At 43.0% G+C, this 15,711-nt stretch overlaps 1 protein-coding gene across 2 annotated transcripts; it reads right to left on the reverse strand.

The window, feature by feature from the left end:
- Positions 1 to 1,127: 1,127 nt before the first annotated feature.
- Positions 1,128 to 15,417, reverse strand: sh3gl1b (SH3-domain GRB2-like 1b). Of its 2 annotated transcripts, XM_085398341.1 has the most exons (10): positions 15,027 to 15,417; positions 9,491 to 9,559; positions 7,205 to 7,277; positions 6,977 to 7,120; positions 6,647 to 6,780; positions 6,293 to 6,451; positions 5,561 to 5,664; positions 5,327 to 5,460; positions 4,712 to 4,747; positions 1,128 to 3,310 (listed from the first exon to the last, which is right to left on the reverse strand). In XM_085398341.1, the coding sequence occupies exons 1-10, from the start codon at positions 15,069 to 15,071 to the stop codon at positions 3,117 to 3,119; spliced, it is 1,092 nt and encodes a 363-aa protein (XP_085254467.1). In that variant the 5' UTR covers positions 15,072 to 15,417; the 3' UTR covers positions 1,128 to 3,116. The 2 variants fall into 2 exon arrangements, with proteins under 2 accessions (XP_085254467.1, XP_085254468.1); XM_085398342.1 differs by lacking the exon at positions 4,712 to 4,747 and having other exon boundaries at positions 15,027 to 15,415.
- Positions 15,418 to 15,711: the final 294 nt, after the last annotated feature.

A 15,711-nucleotide genomic window follows, 5' to 3' on the forward strand; every position in this document is an offset into this window, starting at 1 on the left:
GGCTGCACAGGTAGTCCAGCTCCTCTGTGCTGTCCCAACAATAGACCGGGCAGGTCGGTCACGACAGAGTGACGCTCGCCGCAGCATCTCCAGGTTCTTTCACGCTTGTCACATGGGCTCAGCGTGAACCCTTTATACCCCTCTATAGTCCTGTCCAGCTGTCCTCAGTCATCTAGCTCATCGTAGTCTAAGGAGCTCGGAAAGAAAAGCGGGTGTGGGTCACAATTAGCCAAGGAAAGATGATAGGGTGGGGCTAGGTCTCACAATGGGCTCACCCAAAACTTTGGCTGATTGTGACCCACACCTGTTTTCACACCTTGGGTCATGTGATTAGGTAGAAGATCAATAGACACTCCCATAGGGCTTAAAATCTGAGACTCTCCACCAGTTGCTTTTAGAACTGAAGAAGCTTCTCGGATGAAACGTTTTCAAGGAAACTTAAAGAAGTTCAGTCGCTTTTCTTTCCGAGCTCCTTAGACTGCCCATCTCCTGATATCTCCAACCATGAATGCTTCATCCTGGTAGAGCTGGATGGTTGCGCAGGTACTATAGGCTCCTACCAGAGGAGACGAGGTCACTAAGGAAAAGTGAAACTACGGAAAAATGAGTCAGGAGGGATAAACAAGGGTCTGTGGCCACACCTGCACCGGAGTAGGTTCAGTGCTTTATGCTCGCTTCACTCTGATGATTCAAAGTTCTCATAATTCTTTTTGAGCAGTGTGAACACACACACACACTCGAGTGATGCACCCTTTTGTGTGCGTTTTCCATATAAAATCCAACATTAAAGCCATAATTTGACACCTCACTACAAACAACGGCTTCATTTAAAACTGTATTTATTTATTTATTTTAAGAACAGGGAAATGAGGGGACAGGACAGAAGCATGTACAAATACTGTGATAATACAAGACACAATATTGTCGTTAAATTCTGTATTCATACCAAAAGTAAAAAGCAACTTAAATCTAAGATATACACGTACTAGGTGTAATATAGGACTACATGCAGAGATTAATTTAAAGGTTTTTAGGTCTTGTATATCGTTAGCTTCATAGCATAAGTGCCTAAGTCATTGACTTAGTCAAATGACTTAGGCAATTATGCTATGAAGCTAACGATATATATAAAAAAATAATACTATAGAGAGTCAGAAGGATTTAACAGTGAAAAGAGCATTTAAGACCGATGAAACAAAGATGCAACCCTTTACGATGAGTGATCGGTGAGAAATGTTGAAACGGGATTAAAATCTCTGAGAAAGAGAGACAGTTTCCTTTGGTGGCCTGCTGACAAATGTCACATCAAGATATCCAGGAAACTGCATGTAGTGTCATCAAAATGTGCAGAAATATGCACAAGTGCATGTCCCCTTTACACGGGAAGGTGACGACGATGAGAAAACGCAGTAAGACATTGTGACCATCGTAAGTCGTTAGGTTTTGGTTGCTGTGTAAGCTGGGATACTCCCCCTCTCTTTTCCAAAGGCACTAAAACAAAGACTTGGCTCTGATAACAATGAGACCCAGACAGCACACCTCTGCTCACATTCACCCCGAACCTCATGTGAGCGTCCAAGTGCAGAAGGGTCAAAGATGTAAACAGGTTAGACAGGAGTTGGTGTTTGGCAGTATGGAGTGATGGACCAAAAAGAAGAAACTGCACAGTGTATTCAACATTCAGCATCTGAAATCAGACGCACTGAAGAGAAAGGTTTGCTAACAAAGGTTCTCCAAAATAATCCAAACGGACAACCGCTTACATGCACATTTCCCTCAATAGTTCCCTTTTACTTCCACGTTGTTCCCTCAGACTGTACAGGGTGTATTGGATTAGACTCCACCCACAGGTGTGCACCGAGGCCAAATCCAGAACAAGAAGCCAGCCTTGTCTACACAGTCTGCCTCCATCCGCCCTAAACACACTAACCAATCACGTGAATCAGAGCCCGTGAGACGTCAGAAAGACGGGCACGAGGACGTTTCTGAGCTAAGACGACGTTGGCGTGACAGAGAGATGGACGCTGCCAGCAGCGTTGTCTCTGCGTGTAGCCGACGGGTGTCTAAAGTGGGCCGAAAGGCTGAGAAAAGGTTAACATACTTAACAAACAGGCCAGAAATGTTATAAAGTATGGCTGTTGTACAGAATCATTAAACAAACAGGCACGCCGAGCGATATGTTTCTATTGCATTTTATAAAGTCTCCTGCATCATCTCCTCAGCAGAACACACCGCTCTGCTCTTCCACACATCGGACACGCGCAACCTTCGGGTCTGTGTGACGCCGGAGATGTCCGTCACACACATCAATCTCATTTGAGGACAAAGGTGCAGTTGCAACATCCTCTCACACGTTACCAGCTGAACTTTACTAAGATACCAAAGTCAGCTGAGTGGACACCGATCAAAGACTAGAACGGAGTAAGCGTGAGTGCTGCTGCACAGCCTGACAGGGATAAAACAAACAGGTCGTTATGCAACAGGGGAAACCTGAAAATGTTCAAAATCTGAGAAGAATTTGGCTCAAGTTTATCATTAAAATATCAAAGCAGTATTTTTTTTTAATACAGCTAGTTGTGTGTGGTTCCATCTCAGTTTACTAATTCTCAGTCATGCCAGCAGGTGGCATCACCAGGCACAAACCAGTCCACAGCTGAAGTGAAAACCAGCAGTTTTCACTTTGAAATGAGGAAAATGTTCAGCCAAGTTACGCATGACCCCCACCCCATCCCTCTTAATCTGGTGACCAACCTGAGTTTTAAACAGACTGAAAATACAAGAAAACGATATGAAAGAGTCACCCCGACCGCTCCAATTACCCACATTAATTTTTTCTACATTATTAATTTGTTGTTAGAAATCCTTACAAATTGTTTCATCAGTTAGTCCTCGATACGCTTCTTGCTGTTGGACAACTCCATGTGAAACGCTGATATTCTGGTCGGGTAGTTCTTCGGGACTCCAGGTGACCAAAAAGTGCTCTGTGATGATGACGTTGGAGCCGAAGGTGAAAAATGAAACCTCTGCGGACCATCCCTCCACTTCGCTCTCTTCTCATTCTACCTTCTCTCCCCTCCTCCTTTACATCAGTCTCCTCCTAGCTCCCTCTCTTTGCATTAGTGTGGCAACGGCACGAGGACCTCGACGTAGTTCAGGGGGAAGAATCCCGACTGGCCGTTCAGCGTGCCCTCGTACCAGTTCTCGTCGATCTGATTGGTCAGGGTGATGACGTCGCCCTCGCGGAAGCCCAGCTCTCCGTCGTTCTCGGGCTCAAAGTCATACAGCGCCTTGCAGCTCGGCTGTTCCGGGGCTGAAAACGACCAGTAAACAGAGCAGAGATGAGGAAGACGGCAGGATATTTGAAAAGGTTAAAGGTCACAGACTGTCAGTTCCAGGAAAAGCAAGTCACATCAAACATCAGTATAACATTAGGAAACGGTGCTCACGAGACGTTCTGAACAGACTAAAGCATAAAGAACTTCCTCTGACAGCAGCTTTCCAAGACCAGATCCTCCCTCTCGCTCTCTGTGACCTCACTGAGATCAGCAGCAGCGAGGAGGCTCCATGCACAGACAAACTGGGCTTTTTCTCTGCCACACAATTTTCTCATTGTATCTGGCTCAACCCGCAGACTGCTGGGACGGCTAGAGATGGGAAAAGATTTGGTCAGCCATTCTCTGGTCTTCATCTGTTTACAAGAGCAGCAACACAAACTATAAATGGAAAAGGACCAACTGCTTCTTATATTTACAACCCAAAACACAGGTGCTGATATCTAGAGAATCAGATCAGATGAACTCTCCTTCACCGTCATACTTTTTTCTTTTTGTGATTCAAGCATGAAATTCTTTCACAACTATCTGAGCTCACGTGTTTACAGTAAAGCGTTCACACACGGACACACAGATGATAAATGATGCTCGCTGCACTGTGCAAAACAATGATGAATGGAAAAAAAACAAGAGTAAATGAAGACAAATGTCAAAAAAAAAGTTGCAAAAAAAAAAAAAATCTAACACTGAACACACTGCTGAGACTCTAAAACTGTGCCGAACACGGCTGATTTAGTACCGATTCACAAATGAAAACAATCCTTCATTCAATCAGATGTGTTGTCCTGTAATGTTAACTGGTTAAGTTACATGGGGACAGACATTATTATTTATTAAAAAGGTCACACATAAACAGTCAAAGCCACACCCACAGGCCTTTTCAGGGCCACAACAAACCCTGTCAGTTATTTGTGTTTTATGCTTCCATGACATGCAAATTAAAACATGGAAACAGGACGCTTCGCTGTGCACAAATTAAATATCACATACAACGAACGAGGGCCAACATAACTATAGTTTTACAAACCAGTTATGATGTAGTTTTTCCATGCAGAGACCAAAGTGTCTGTATCTGGGTTACATGTTTGAAGGTTTACGTGTACTCGTGCTTCTGTGTTCACCTCTAAAACCTAACTGAAATGTCATTACAATACAGATACAGCAAAAAAAAAAAAAACATTTGCAGGTTCAGGAAGTCAGTCATTTTAAACAAAACCACATACTCGCTGCAGTTTTATGCATAAACCACTATCTGTTAAACCAATGAAAAGCAGCTTTTGGTCCACTTCCTACATTTCACCCCAGAAGTGAGCGCAAACGCACACACACCAGTTTAAAACAATTGAGAAACAGCACCACACACATAACCGGTGACTCACACAATCCTTGTGGCCTGGTCAAGTGAAAAGTCGCCTCTGATGATGTCACAAGGAAGAGGAACAAGGTCGGTTGGAGAAAGGCCGGAAAGATGACACACACACACACACACACACACACACACACACACACACACACACACACACACACACACACACACACACACACACACACACACACACACACACACACAGTCATGATCACCAACTCAGTGCCATCATTTTTTTAAAAACCTCACTCACACAGCAGACAAACGGAGATGCTCACTGGACTCAGTGGCGCTTGTTTGTTGAGCAATCCTGTTGGCAATGCCAAGAACTTTCAGTTGACTTTGTGTCAGATTTGTAAGGACTGAAGTTTATTCGGGCACACTGCTTCGGTTTAGCCCATCTGCTGTGTCGGCACAAACAGATGCAGGGTTAGCTGTTAAAATTCTGCCGGGGCGGCTCATTTTTGGTGCTTTAATGCAGCTTTGTAGCTGGAAGCATGAACACAAAACAATAGACAGTACTGCTTTTTCTTTTGCCAAGATGCCATCTTTTGTTACTCTGTTCACTGTAACATGGCAACTTGTTCACACTGAACCTTTTTTTAAGTCCTCTTAAAAGGTTTCTTACCCGAGATGCGTGACGGGGGAGGAGCCATGGGGGTCGAGTAGCCTCCATTTGAATGGTTGTTGTCTCCAAAGTCAAACACGGGTTTGGGTTTGGGTGTGTATTCACGTCTTGTTCGAGACTGAGCTTCATTCATCCTGTTCAAAAACATGAACAAATGCATCTTCCACAGCACGTTGAAAGACATACGCAGAAACCTGCACAGCTGCGCTAAATCATCGGGTTTCATTACTGCACCTGTCTCCGAGTTTGCCTGAAAGCTCCTCCAACACCTGCACGGCCTGTCTGTGGTACTGCAGCTGGGACTCCACCAGAGACGACAGCTGGCTCACCTGCTCGATCTACACACACAGAGTTCATCTTTGAGTTTCACCTCTTTTGTTTATTATGAACTGATTTTTACTGTGAAACAATTCAACTTTCCACCAACTGCTAGTTTCCAACGTCCAAAATTACAGACGCACGCCACAGATCGGAGGACACCAGAGAAATAACAAGGAAATATGAAACTGGCAGACTTCATCCCAAGTAGCCTACTCATCCCCGTCGACCAGCCTTCATTACTAAAATGAATCCTTATCTTGCAGTGATGCATTATTAGTTTGATTATTATGAATAAGAAGTACTGAACCATAAAGGGATCAAAGGTCGTGACTGATAAACTGCAGGCGTTAGCAGGCTGTCTTCAGTGTTGCGCTGAATGGCTGTGCTTTATCAGTTTTTACAGGTCCAGCTACTGGAACGCGTGTTTGTTCTGTGGGTGGGTTGTATTTGACCAGGTCACGGAGCACTACAGTTTTGTATAATACAGTAATATCAGCATCAGATCTAAAGAACCACCAGGCTGAAAATGTCCACAGTTATATTTTTGAAACATGTCTCTATTAGAGACAGAAATAAGTGGATTCAGGAACAGGATTAAGGATCAGGCTTAAGCTCACGTGCCAAACACGTTTAATAAATCCTTACGTCAGTCTCCAGCAGGTTGTACATGCTCATCTCAGCCACTTCCTTTGACTCGTGAAACTTCTCCAGAGCCTGTCGAACCTCTTCGTCTGGGATCTTTCCCTGACGCTTTTTCTTGTAGTCGTAGTCCAGGCGACGCCCTTCCAGTTTCTTCAGATAGTGCTGCAGAAAATGTACTGTTTAGTTATGAAACTGGCCCCACTGACTTTTGTCATTTAAAATGCTAACGTTAGCAGTCAGGAGTTTCAGATGGACGCTTTAGGTATTTCATTGAATATTTTACAGAAACAGCAATCGTGCTGCTTCTTCAAACTTGAAGAAGATATTTAATAAAAAGACATTTCCAGTGTATGATACCTGGATTTCTCTCAGGTCCTTGTCACAAAGCCCTTGCAGTGGATCAATAAAGTTCTGTTTGACATCAATGTCTAGAGAGTCTTTGACTTCAGCCAGCCTCTTCATGGCCTCTCCTACATCGACCAGAGCGCCACCTTAACCACACACAGAGACATTGAAAGCAGAGATGTGACTTTAGAGCCGAAGCGTTTCAGCACACTCTGGGTAAGCTTAAATTTATCACACCCAAAAGCACCACAACCACACACATCAAAACCCCTAATGACTCACAGAAGTGCTACTCTGACATGAAAATATGACAGTAAACCAGAATACAGACACACATCTTACCAAAGTTAGTGTCCTCTCCAAGCTCCCGCCCGTACTTGGCCATGCACTCTCCCAGCAGCCCTTCAGCCTGAGGATAGCCCGGGTTGTTCACCTGACCGCGAATCTTGGACATGGTGTTCAGCATGGACAGTTTGGCTCGCGATGCTGTGAAAATAAAGGAAATGGAGGTGAAACTAACCAGAGTTTAAATAATCTAAGCAGCTGCAGGGAAACCGGTCTTCTCCTCACCTGGGTTGGGCTGAAGGTACTCTGATGTTTTGGAGATCACCTCTACCACTGCTTTACTGGTCACGTCCACTTTCTGCAGAAACACACACTCTCGTCATACATTTGCATCAGAGCCCCAGGTCAGAGAACTTAAACAGCACAGAGAGAAAGAGTAGGTGTGCTAATTTGTTCGTGTTTTCAAACAGACTTTTGTCACAGTAACAAGATAAATATTATAAGTTTGCATAAATCCAATATACGGCCAATGAATCCCGACTGGAAAGCCTGGATAAGACACCAAGCTGCCCAGGGCAGATCCAAACCGCTCAGCCGTGTGTAGTCCATCCAGCACGCATCTATCAGTTCACTGTGACACCTAACGTAGCACGCAGGAAGCTAACAGTAAAGCCAAACAACTTTGGAAGTACAGTACCGTGGAAATGTATTTGGCCCTTCCTTTATTACCTTGGTTTTTCCACGTTTGTCACACTTACATGTTTCAGATCAAACAAATTTTGATATTAGACAAAGATAACTCAAGCAAATATAAAATGCAGTTTTTAAAGGATAATTTCATTTATTAAGAGAAAAAGGTTATGTAAACCTACCTGTCCTTTGTGCAAAAGTAACAGCCCCTAAACCTGATAACTGGCTATTCCACCACCAGGCATTTGTGATGCCTTCAGTGCGTCTTTCACGTCACTGTGGAGGAACTTTAGCCCACTCTTCTTTGCAGAAATGCTTTAATTCAGACACATTGGAGGGTTTTCCAGCATGAACGCCTGTTTAAGGTCCCGCTGAAGCAGTACAGTCTGATTTAAGTCCAGACTTTGACTCGGACACTCCAAAACATTTATTTAGCCTTTCTGAGCCAATCAGAGGTGGACTTGTCATGGTCCTGCTGCCCGAGTTGTTCTAGTTCTTCTGTGACCTCCTGGGTGAATTTTGGTAGGCCGGTCACTCCTGTGAAGGTTCAGCACCTTTCCCAGTTTCTCCATGTGTGAATAATGGATCTCTCTGGTTCACTGGAGTCCCAGAGCCTCAGAAATGTCTCTAAACTTTTCCAGACTGATGGATGTCAGTGACTTTGTTTCTCGGCTGTTTCTTTAGATCTTTTAGCCTGACTTCACTTTGTCAGACAGCTTCTATTTAAGTGATTCAACAGGTCCGACAGTGATCAGGCCTGGGTGTGGCAGTGAAATTAAATTTAGAATTGAGAAATGTGGTTAACAAAGTTAATTTATGATTTTTATTCCCACGTGTTCTGGATGTTTTTTTCCCCTTAACCATTTAAAAACATTACTAGCCCTGCAACAGGCCCATTTTATAAGCCCTCTTTAGATAACCTTAAATAATGTAACTCAGTTACAGTTTGTGTTCCAGACAAAATTCAAACAGTTTCAGAAAAATTTTTATTATTTTGTAATTTTACAGCCAAAATTACTGAATAAGTCCAGGCGACCTGTATGAGAAAGGGAAATAATCATCTAAAAACTGCATTTTGTATTTACTCAAGTTATTTTTGTCTAATATTAAAATTAGTTTGATGATCTGAAACATGTCAGTGGGATAAATATGCAAAAAAGAGAAAAAGAAATTCACTCCAGCTACAGCAACAACCTTCACTGTGTGTTCATGTCACGCTAGTTTAAAACACTCACAGGAAAACTGTGTTTAAAGGTCATGGATAAACGAATGACTCCCAGGCTCTTCCACAGTTACACTTTATTAATTTAGCACTGGTATGAGATGGGTTTGTCAGATACTGCAAGTAAAGGTATCTCAGAACTGGAAAAAGTTTGATCGGTATATTATATCGTACTGAGATGCATCTACACATGCTGCTCTATGCACTTTCCACTGGATTTATTCATGATGAAAGTTTTGCCCTGAAACATTTCAGATAAAGGTTAAAAAACATTCCCAAAGAGACGTCTTTCACTTGTTTTGTCTGCACAACAGTTTGAAACCCAAGGACATCAGAAAACCTGGGAAGCTTCCACCAGTGACATTTCTTTGCCATTTGTGCCTAAAGTGGGTCCAAATGGTATTTTTCAGCGCCGGTTCTCAATCAGGATCCGTTTATAAGGATTTACTTTTACTTTTTCTTTTTTCTGAGATGTGTGCAACATATAGCAGATAAACTGTTGACCCTGTATGACAGGATCACATAACGCTTTCCATGGGATGTAAATTCAAGTCAAACAAAAATAACACAATAATGCTGCCTGTGTACTCGGTGAAACCACACAGGCCTTCAGCTTCAGCATGTTTCTCTGTTAGACTACACAAGGATGGCTCTCTTACCCGTTCCAAGTCTCTGAAGTCATCATCTAGTTTGGTTCCTTCTGCACCTCCAACTTTCTCACTCACCATCTAGAGGGAGGAAGGGAGGGAGAGGATTGAGAAAACAAGAGCGCAAATTCATTAATGTTGCTCATAAGGTTTTCATTTGAGAAGATAAACAAGCTGAAGCACATCTTTAATTTATCACTGCCTGCTCTGTGATCATACACCCAGGAAGACGGGTCGGTGCCCGCTAGCATGGCGTGCTATATGCCCGGTCCTAACCTTAACCTCGGGTGACTCAGAACAACAGAGAAGCTTGCAGTAATACCACAGAAATCTCACAAATGCATGAAAAATGCAATGTTATGCTATTTCAAAGTAGATCTTGTTGATGTTGACAGCATGCAACTATCTTAGAGAGCTCACTTGGATTTTTGCCTGTGGCCTCTGATCATGCTAAGAAATGAAGGAACAACGTTACTGTGCAAGTACTGCTGTACATTCTGTTTTCTAATAATCTACATTTCTGAGGAGGCTGAATTCAACGAAAGTGCTAATTCTGTCTCTTTAATGAGTCTGCGCTGGAGCGACTTCAAGATAATAACCCACAGGCTACATGATACCATATTGAAGCTTTTCAAACGAACAGGGAGCAAAACGAGGCCTAATATCACCCGGAAGCCCTGTTGTGCAAAGACGAAAGCCAGCCACAATGACTAATTTGTGCTCTGTTTGTGGTTCTGCTATGATTCCAGTCAACAGCAATAAAACTGTGAGAGCAATAAAACCTGGATGTGAAGAATCTGCTTTGCTCTTGTTTGCTGAAGTTCTGAGGAAAGCTGCAACAAGCTCTCTGTTAATTGTTAAATATTTCACCATGCAGTAATAACAGAGGGAGACATTTATACCGTCTGCACAGTTAATGAAACACAGGAAACATCACAAGCAAAGAATACGTGATTTTAGCTACCGGTACACATGTATGACCTGGATCTCATTTTCAGCCACCCCCCAACTCAGAGCACCCTTTTAGGGAGTGGATTAAGTACAAAAGGTCAGCAGGATAATTAAGGTAATGAGTTAATGAGTCATGAGGCCTTCATAGCCGGCGTCCGTGCAGTCTGCTGACATTTCAGAAATATCTTTTAAACCTTTTTGATAAGGTACAGTAGATGATAACGCTAAAGACCCATATGCACACAGTGGATCCAGTCTATGCTATGTATCCATGTATATTATTAAAACAGCCCTCACTCCATTAAAGGCTGATCAGTCAACCCTTTCCCACGGTGATCTACTCAGAGACATACAGTGTTCCTGACCTTAAGCCTCTTTGGCACATGAACTCTGGTCGGGACACTGTCCACAGTGACCCTCCCACATGTAGCACCCAGCGGGAGACAGTCTGCCTCAGCTAGAAACACTCTGGCTGGTTTTAGCGGGGATAGATGAAAAACACTGCACACAGCAACCTGCTCTTCCCTAAGCTGGTCATGAAACCATCAGCAGCTGTTTGAAGTCATTTCCTACATGACTCAAAACTGCTGTTTGTAATCTTTATGTGATAACTGGAATCACAGAAACTTCCTCGTGTCCATGACAAACTTTGCCTTTCATCTGTTTCACTGAGGTTATCAGGTTTCAACACACACAGAATAACCACTGCAACACGTCCGCATCTCAGCTGTAGCTCTAACAGCAGTCTGGTATCCTCAGGCTTTACTTCTGTATGCAGAGATCACATGACCAGGGACTCTGAGGTCACAAGTATAGATACAGCCTCAACTCAGGACCTACACAGCACTGCACAGCCCTACTTTAGTAAAGAATTAAATTCATAATGGGGAACTCGGCTATTTTTATTACGTCGCCAAATCTTATTCCTTTGCAGCTCTGTTGGCAACATTGATTGGCCACTAAACAACACCTCAGCTCTTCTCCTGATCCAAGCATCGTCTTTACTGTGAGTGTAACATCATTATTTACATGCACACAAACATAAAGAGAAGAAGCTAAACAGCATCCACAGAAAAACCCTATCACAGCTAGGTTTTGGTATAAACAGCTCACAGTGCTACACAGAGGGATCAGCCTGTGCAACGTATCATGTTCTTCACAATGACTCAGTGTTAGTTATATACCTGCACATTATCACAAGGTTCAAGCTCTTGTTTGGCTTAAGATTACATCAAGATGGCAAATCCCAAAAGTCTGGTTTGCAGTTAAAGAGACAGTTGGTGGAAAAAAGTTATGATTCTCAGGTAGTTGAAACTCAGACACAACGAACTGTTATGGAGTTAAAAGTCAGAAGTCGGATGATGTCTTACGTCATTTTTACTCTAAGTAAAAAGCTTCTAAGGTTTGTGCTTTTAATTATTTTTACATCCTTCTCTATTTAAAATTTAAACTCCAGCTCCCTCCAGGTTATACCTGGTTAATAATTTCACACCTAATGCATACAACAGCCTGCTGGCTCTGCTGGTGGGTAACACGGATATAATACTCATGGTAACAGGCTTGATCAGGAGCCTTTACGTCCTCTAACAGAAGCTAGCTGGCAGATGCACGGCACTCTTCCTTCCTTAAATTAGCTTCCAGTGAATTTCAGATTTTAAACCTTTATCACAATCAGCTGCATATTGGCTAACTGCAAGCAGAAAGAATCCAGGTTCAAGTTCAGACGGAGACAAATCTCTCGAGGCCAGCATCACGAAGGGCATCCGGCGTAAAACTGCCAAATCAAATACAAACAGATCTACTTGCTGTGAAAGAGGGAGCCGCTTTCTTATGTATCAGCTGTATATGAAGCTCTGCATGGCCAGGTTACCGATCTTACTGAGGCCTATTTAAGCAGTGACCGCCTTCAATCATCCAACAAACGTCTTCTGACTTAGAAGTCGCTTATGTGAGACAGTAGCAGCCAGACTCTGCAGCAGCTGCCCTGAAGCCATCAGGCCGTCTGAACCAGCTTTATGTGGCTGCTGAGCACATGATCGTTTGAGGCTATCTTCCTGAAGTTTCACGTACTCATGGATCTTTGTCTTGTCCTGGATAATCATTCTGACACTCTGTCCTCGGCCTCCTGCCTTTTGCTTAGCGTACAGTCTCAGGGTGAAACCCTTCATGCATGATAATACGCTTGATGTCAGTGGCTTCTCTCCTCCTTTGGCCCTGGTCAGGATTCAAACCCCCCGATCTATTGTTCCAAAGACTGTACTGCTGACTAAAGCAGCAAATTAAGCCGATGATGAATCAGAGTACTTTATCACACTGGTGTCAAACTTGTACAAAAATCAGAAGCTGCTAAAAGTAGTCTTACTCAGTGATTCCCAACTTAATGCTCAACTCTTATCAAAAATATGATTTCATAATATCATCATCACGAGTCACGTTTATCCAAATCACATTTATGTAATTTTGTACAAAACAAGTCAAATGTGGGAAAAATCCCACCCAATCATCCAAGAACACTCCGGTTTCTTTTTATTTGTAAGCATTAAAGTACGACTATACTTGAAATTTATTTTGGCACAGAATGAAATGATGGCTAAGAGATGAGCCTGCTATCAAAGTGAAGGTATAAGGGAGGCCTTGTCATATACTATGACTTGTCCCGAGTAGCCACCAGCTATCCCACATTTTCAAGTTTTCTCCAGCAAATACAAAGGATGCGAATGGTTGTTTCTGTTACTTCACGTCACAGACATTCGCTATTAAAACAATGGTTTATCTAATGATAATAATTCTTAGATGGACTAGCTGTAGAAGGGAGTCTTTTCTGTGCCTTTCAGCAGTAAGAACATCATGCACACACAGGCAAAAATAAAGGACGCTGTCTATTTATTTAAACACCAATGCCAGCATCCTTTCACCGGCACACTTTACCAAAAATTGACTCTGAATGATAAAAAGCAGCTCTGGGATTATACGGCAGATGAAATATCGCTCCTATAAATGGTTTTAATCCCAGATGAAGTCTGCATCAAAATGTAATCTCCTTTCACCAGTAATCTAATCCTTTTCTGAATGCAGCGTCTTAATACCCAGTATCATGAGCTAAAAAGAATAACGTTGGCTGATGTTTCTAAGCCTGCGCTGTGGTCCAACAAAATGTTTTTATAGAAACATTTTTAAGATGACAGATAATAATAAGCACTGCATATCAAGACTTTCTCCTATGACTACTCACTCATAATTCCTCCTAACTGCACACTAGAATCAGCCAAGTTTTGTTTTATTAAACTAACAAAATAAACGATGCAAAAGGTGTCTGATATTTGCCTCTTGTCAACCATTAAATCACGTGAAGGCTGATGTATTCAGAGTTACTCTCACATGAAAGTACTTTGCTTTCTAAGTATCTAAGTATTCATTCAGTACTAAAAACTCGTCCCACCCAGAATTTGTACGAGAACATCCCAGGCTTGAAGATTTTATCTCGTAAAACAAGTACAAGTGAAAGAGAGACGTTAAAAGAGAAAAACAAGCAGATGAGAGGAGCGAGGCACAGATATCATTTCCACAGCCAACTTCCTGCATGCCTCCAGTGTAGAAAATCTGAGCTATGTGACTGTTATTGACTCTCATGGAGTTTTGGCAACAGGAGCAGCTGCAATGCAGTCAAATAAAGGGAAAGCGCACTCTTTCCACCTCATTTCTGGGGTCACTTGCTAACGCACCAATCCACTTAATCTCTTCTCCTGATGATTTTCAGTAGAGTAAGAGCTGCTAACCTCGACACGAAGCTTCTAAATCATCTTATTTTCCCCGTTAAACGCAAACCAACAGGGATCTGTGTCTGTTCCTGACAGGAAGCTGGGGCAGAACCCAAATGTCTTTCCTGCTTAGATCAGCAGGGTAGGAAGAAAAGCGCCTCCAAAAAACCCTCTCAAACCGTCCCCTCCCATCACTGAGAGCTGGCCTAAATTAAAAACATTCACACCGAGGCTCAGACGCCAGAATCATGACTTTTACATTTCTAGTGCGAGTAGGGGCATTTTTATCACAGTGGTATGTAGTGCTGTGTTTTTTACTCCTCTCAGCTGCCCTAAATACCGATCCGAGCCCAGCCTAAAAATCACCGCTGGAAAAGAGACAGCTGTGCTGAAAGCAGACGTTCTGCAGGTTACACCGATGGAGATGAAGTGGTTTCAGTGCATTCTGCAAACTCGGACTGAGTTCCAACACTTTTGTTTTAAGTGAGAGCTCTGACTCACCCGGAGAGTCCCTGCGGCACAGCTAATGTTTACCACAGGATACCGAGTCAGAAGCTACAGAAGACAGACTCCCTGAGAGTCTGTGATACCTGCGGACCATGCAAGCGGTCTTACAGTTAACCTCACATCGGCCAAAGTTAGTTAGTTAGGATGGTTTAATAAAAGTAGACAGACACAAGCTAAGTGTTAAACCCACAGAAACAGTTCACGCTGACACGGACAGTCTGCTGCTGTCACCACAAACTAACACAACAAACTCTTACAAACATTAGCTCACCGCAAACCGTTAGCACATGCTAACGAGGCTAGCCGCTAACGGCAAGAAAAGTTTTGCAAACCTGGCTGGCTTTGTAAAACTGCTTCTTCAAGCCCGCTACAGACATCTTGAAGCCCGTCTTGTCTTCAGCTTCCAACCGAGGTGAAAAAGGTTGCGGTATACGTGAAGTTGGCGATATAGTTTTTCAGAAAATGGGCCAATGCGAAGAGCGTGTCGGGAAAATCATAGGACCGCACAGCCGTCACTCCAAGTCGGGACACGCCAACTGACCACGTCCACGTCGAGAGACTCTTCGCGCTGTCACGGCAGATAACGGGGCCCACGGAGCCACAGACAGCGGGATCAGCACTCTCCGAGCTGAGAAAACCCACAAACGTTGTGACTCAATACTGCCAGCCCGCCTTACACAGAACGCCAAAGCCGCACGGCTCTTTTTCAAAGAAATAATCAGTTTCCGAGAGTGCGGATGTTTTGTTGGCGAACACTGCCCCCTGCTGGATGGAACAGGAAAACGCAGGCTGCTAGTGCTCTGGTCGGGTGTAATTTGATCACATACACACAATTTTAAGTAAATTCTATATATTTATGTCTAAAAACTACAATTTCCTCGTGGTAGAACCTGAGATTAGGAAATAAACCAGGAGTTTCAAAATGTACTAAAGACGCTCTGAAGAATTTTACATTCAGTGGGATATAAAATATTTATAAAACCAAATGAGGAAAAAATAATGTGTCTGATAAGCAGT

The sequence above is a fragment of the Rhamphochromis longiceps genome, linkage group LG23 (genome assembly GCF_057381845.1).
Source record: "Rhamphochromis longiceps isolate RC_006_pf linkage group LG23, R_longiceps_female_GT1.1, whole genome shotgun sequence".
NCBI lineage: Eukaryota > Metazoa > Chordata > Actinopteri > Cichliformes > Cichlidae > Rhamphochromis > Rhamphochromis longiceps.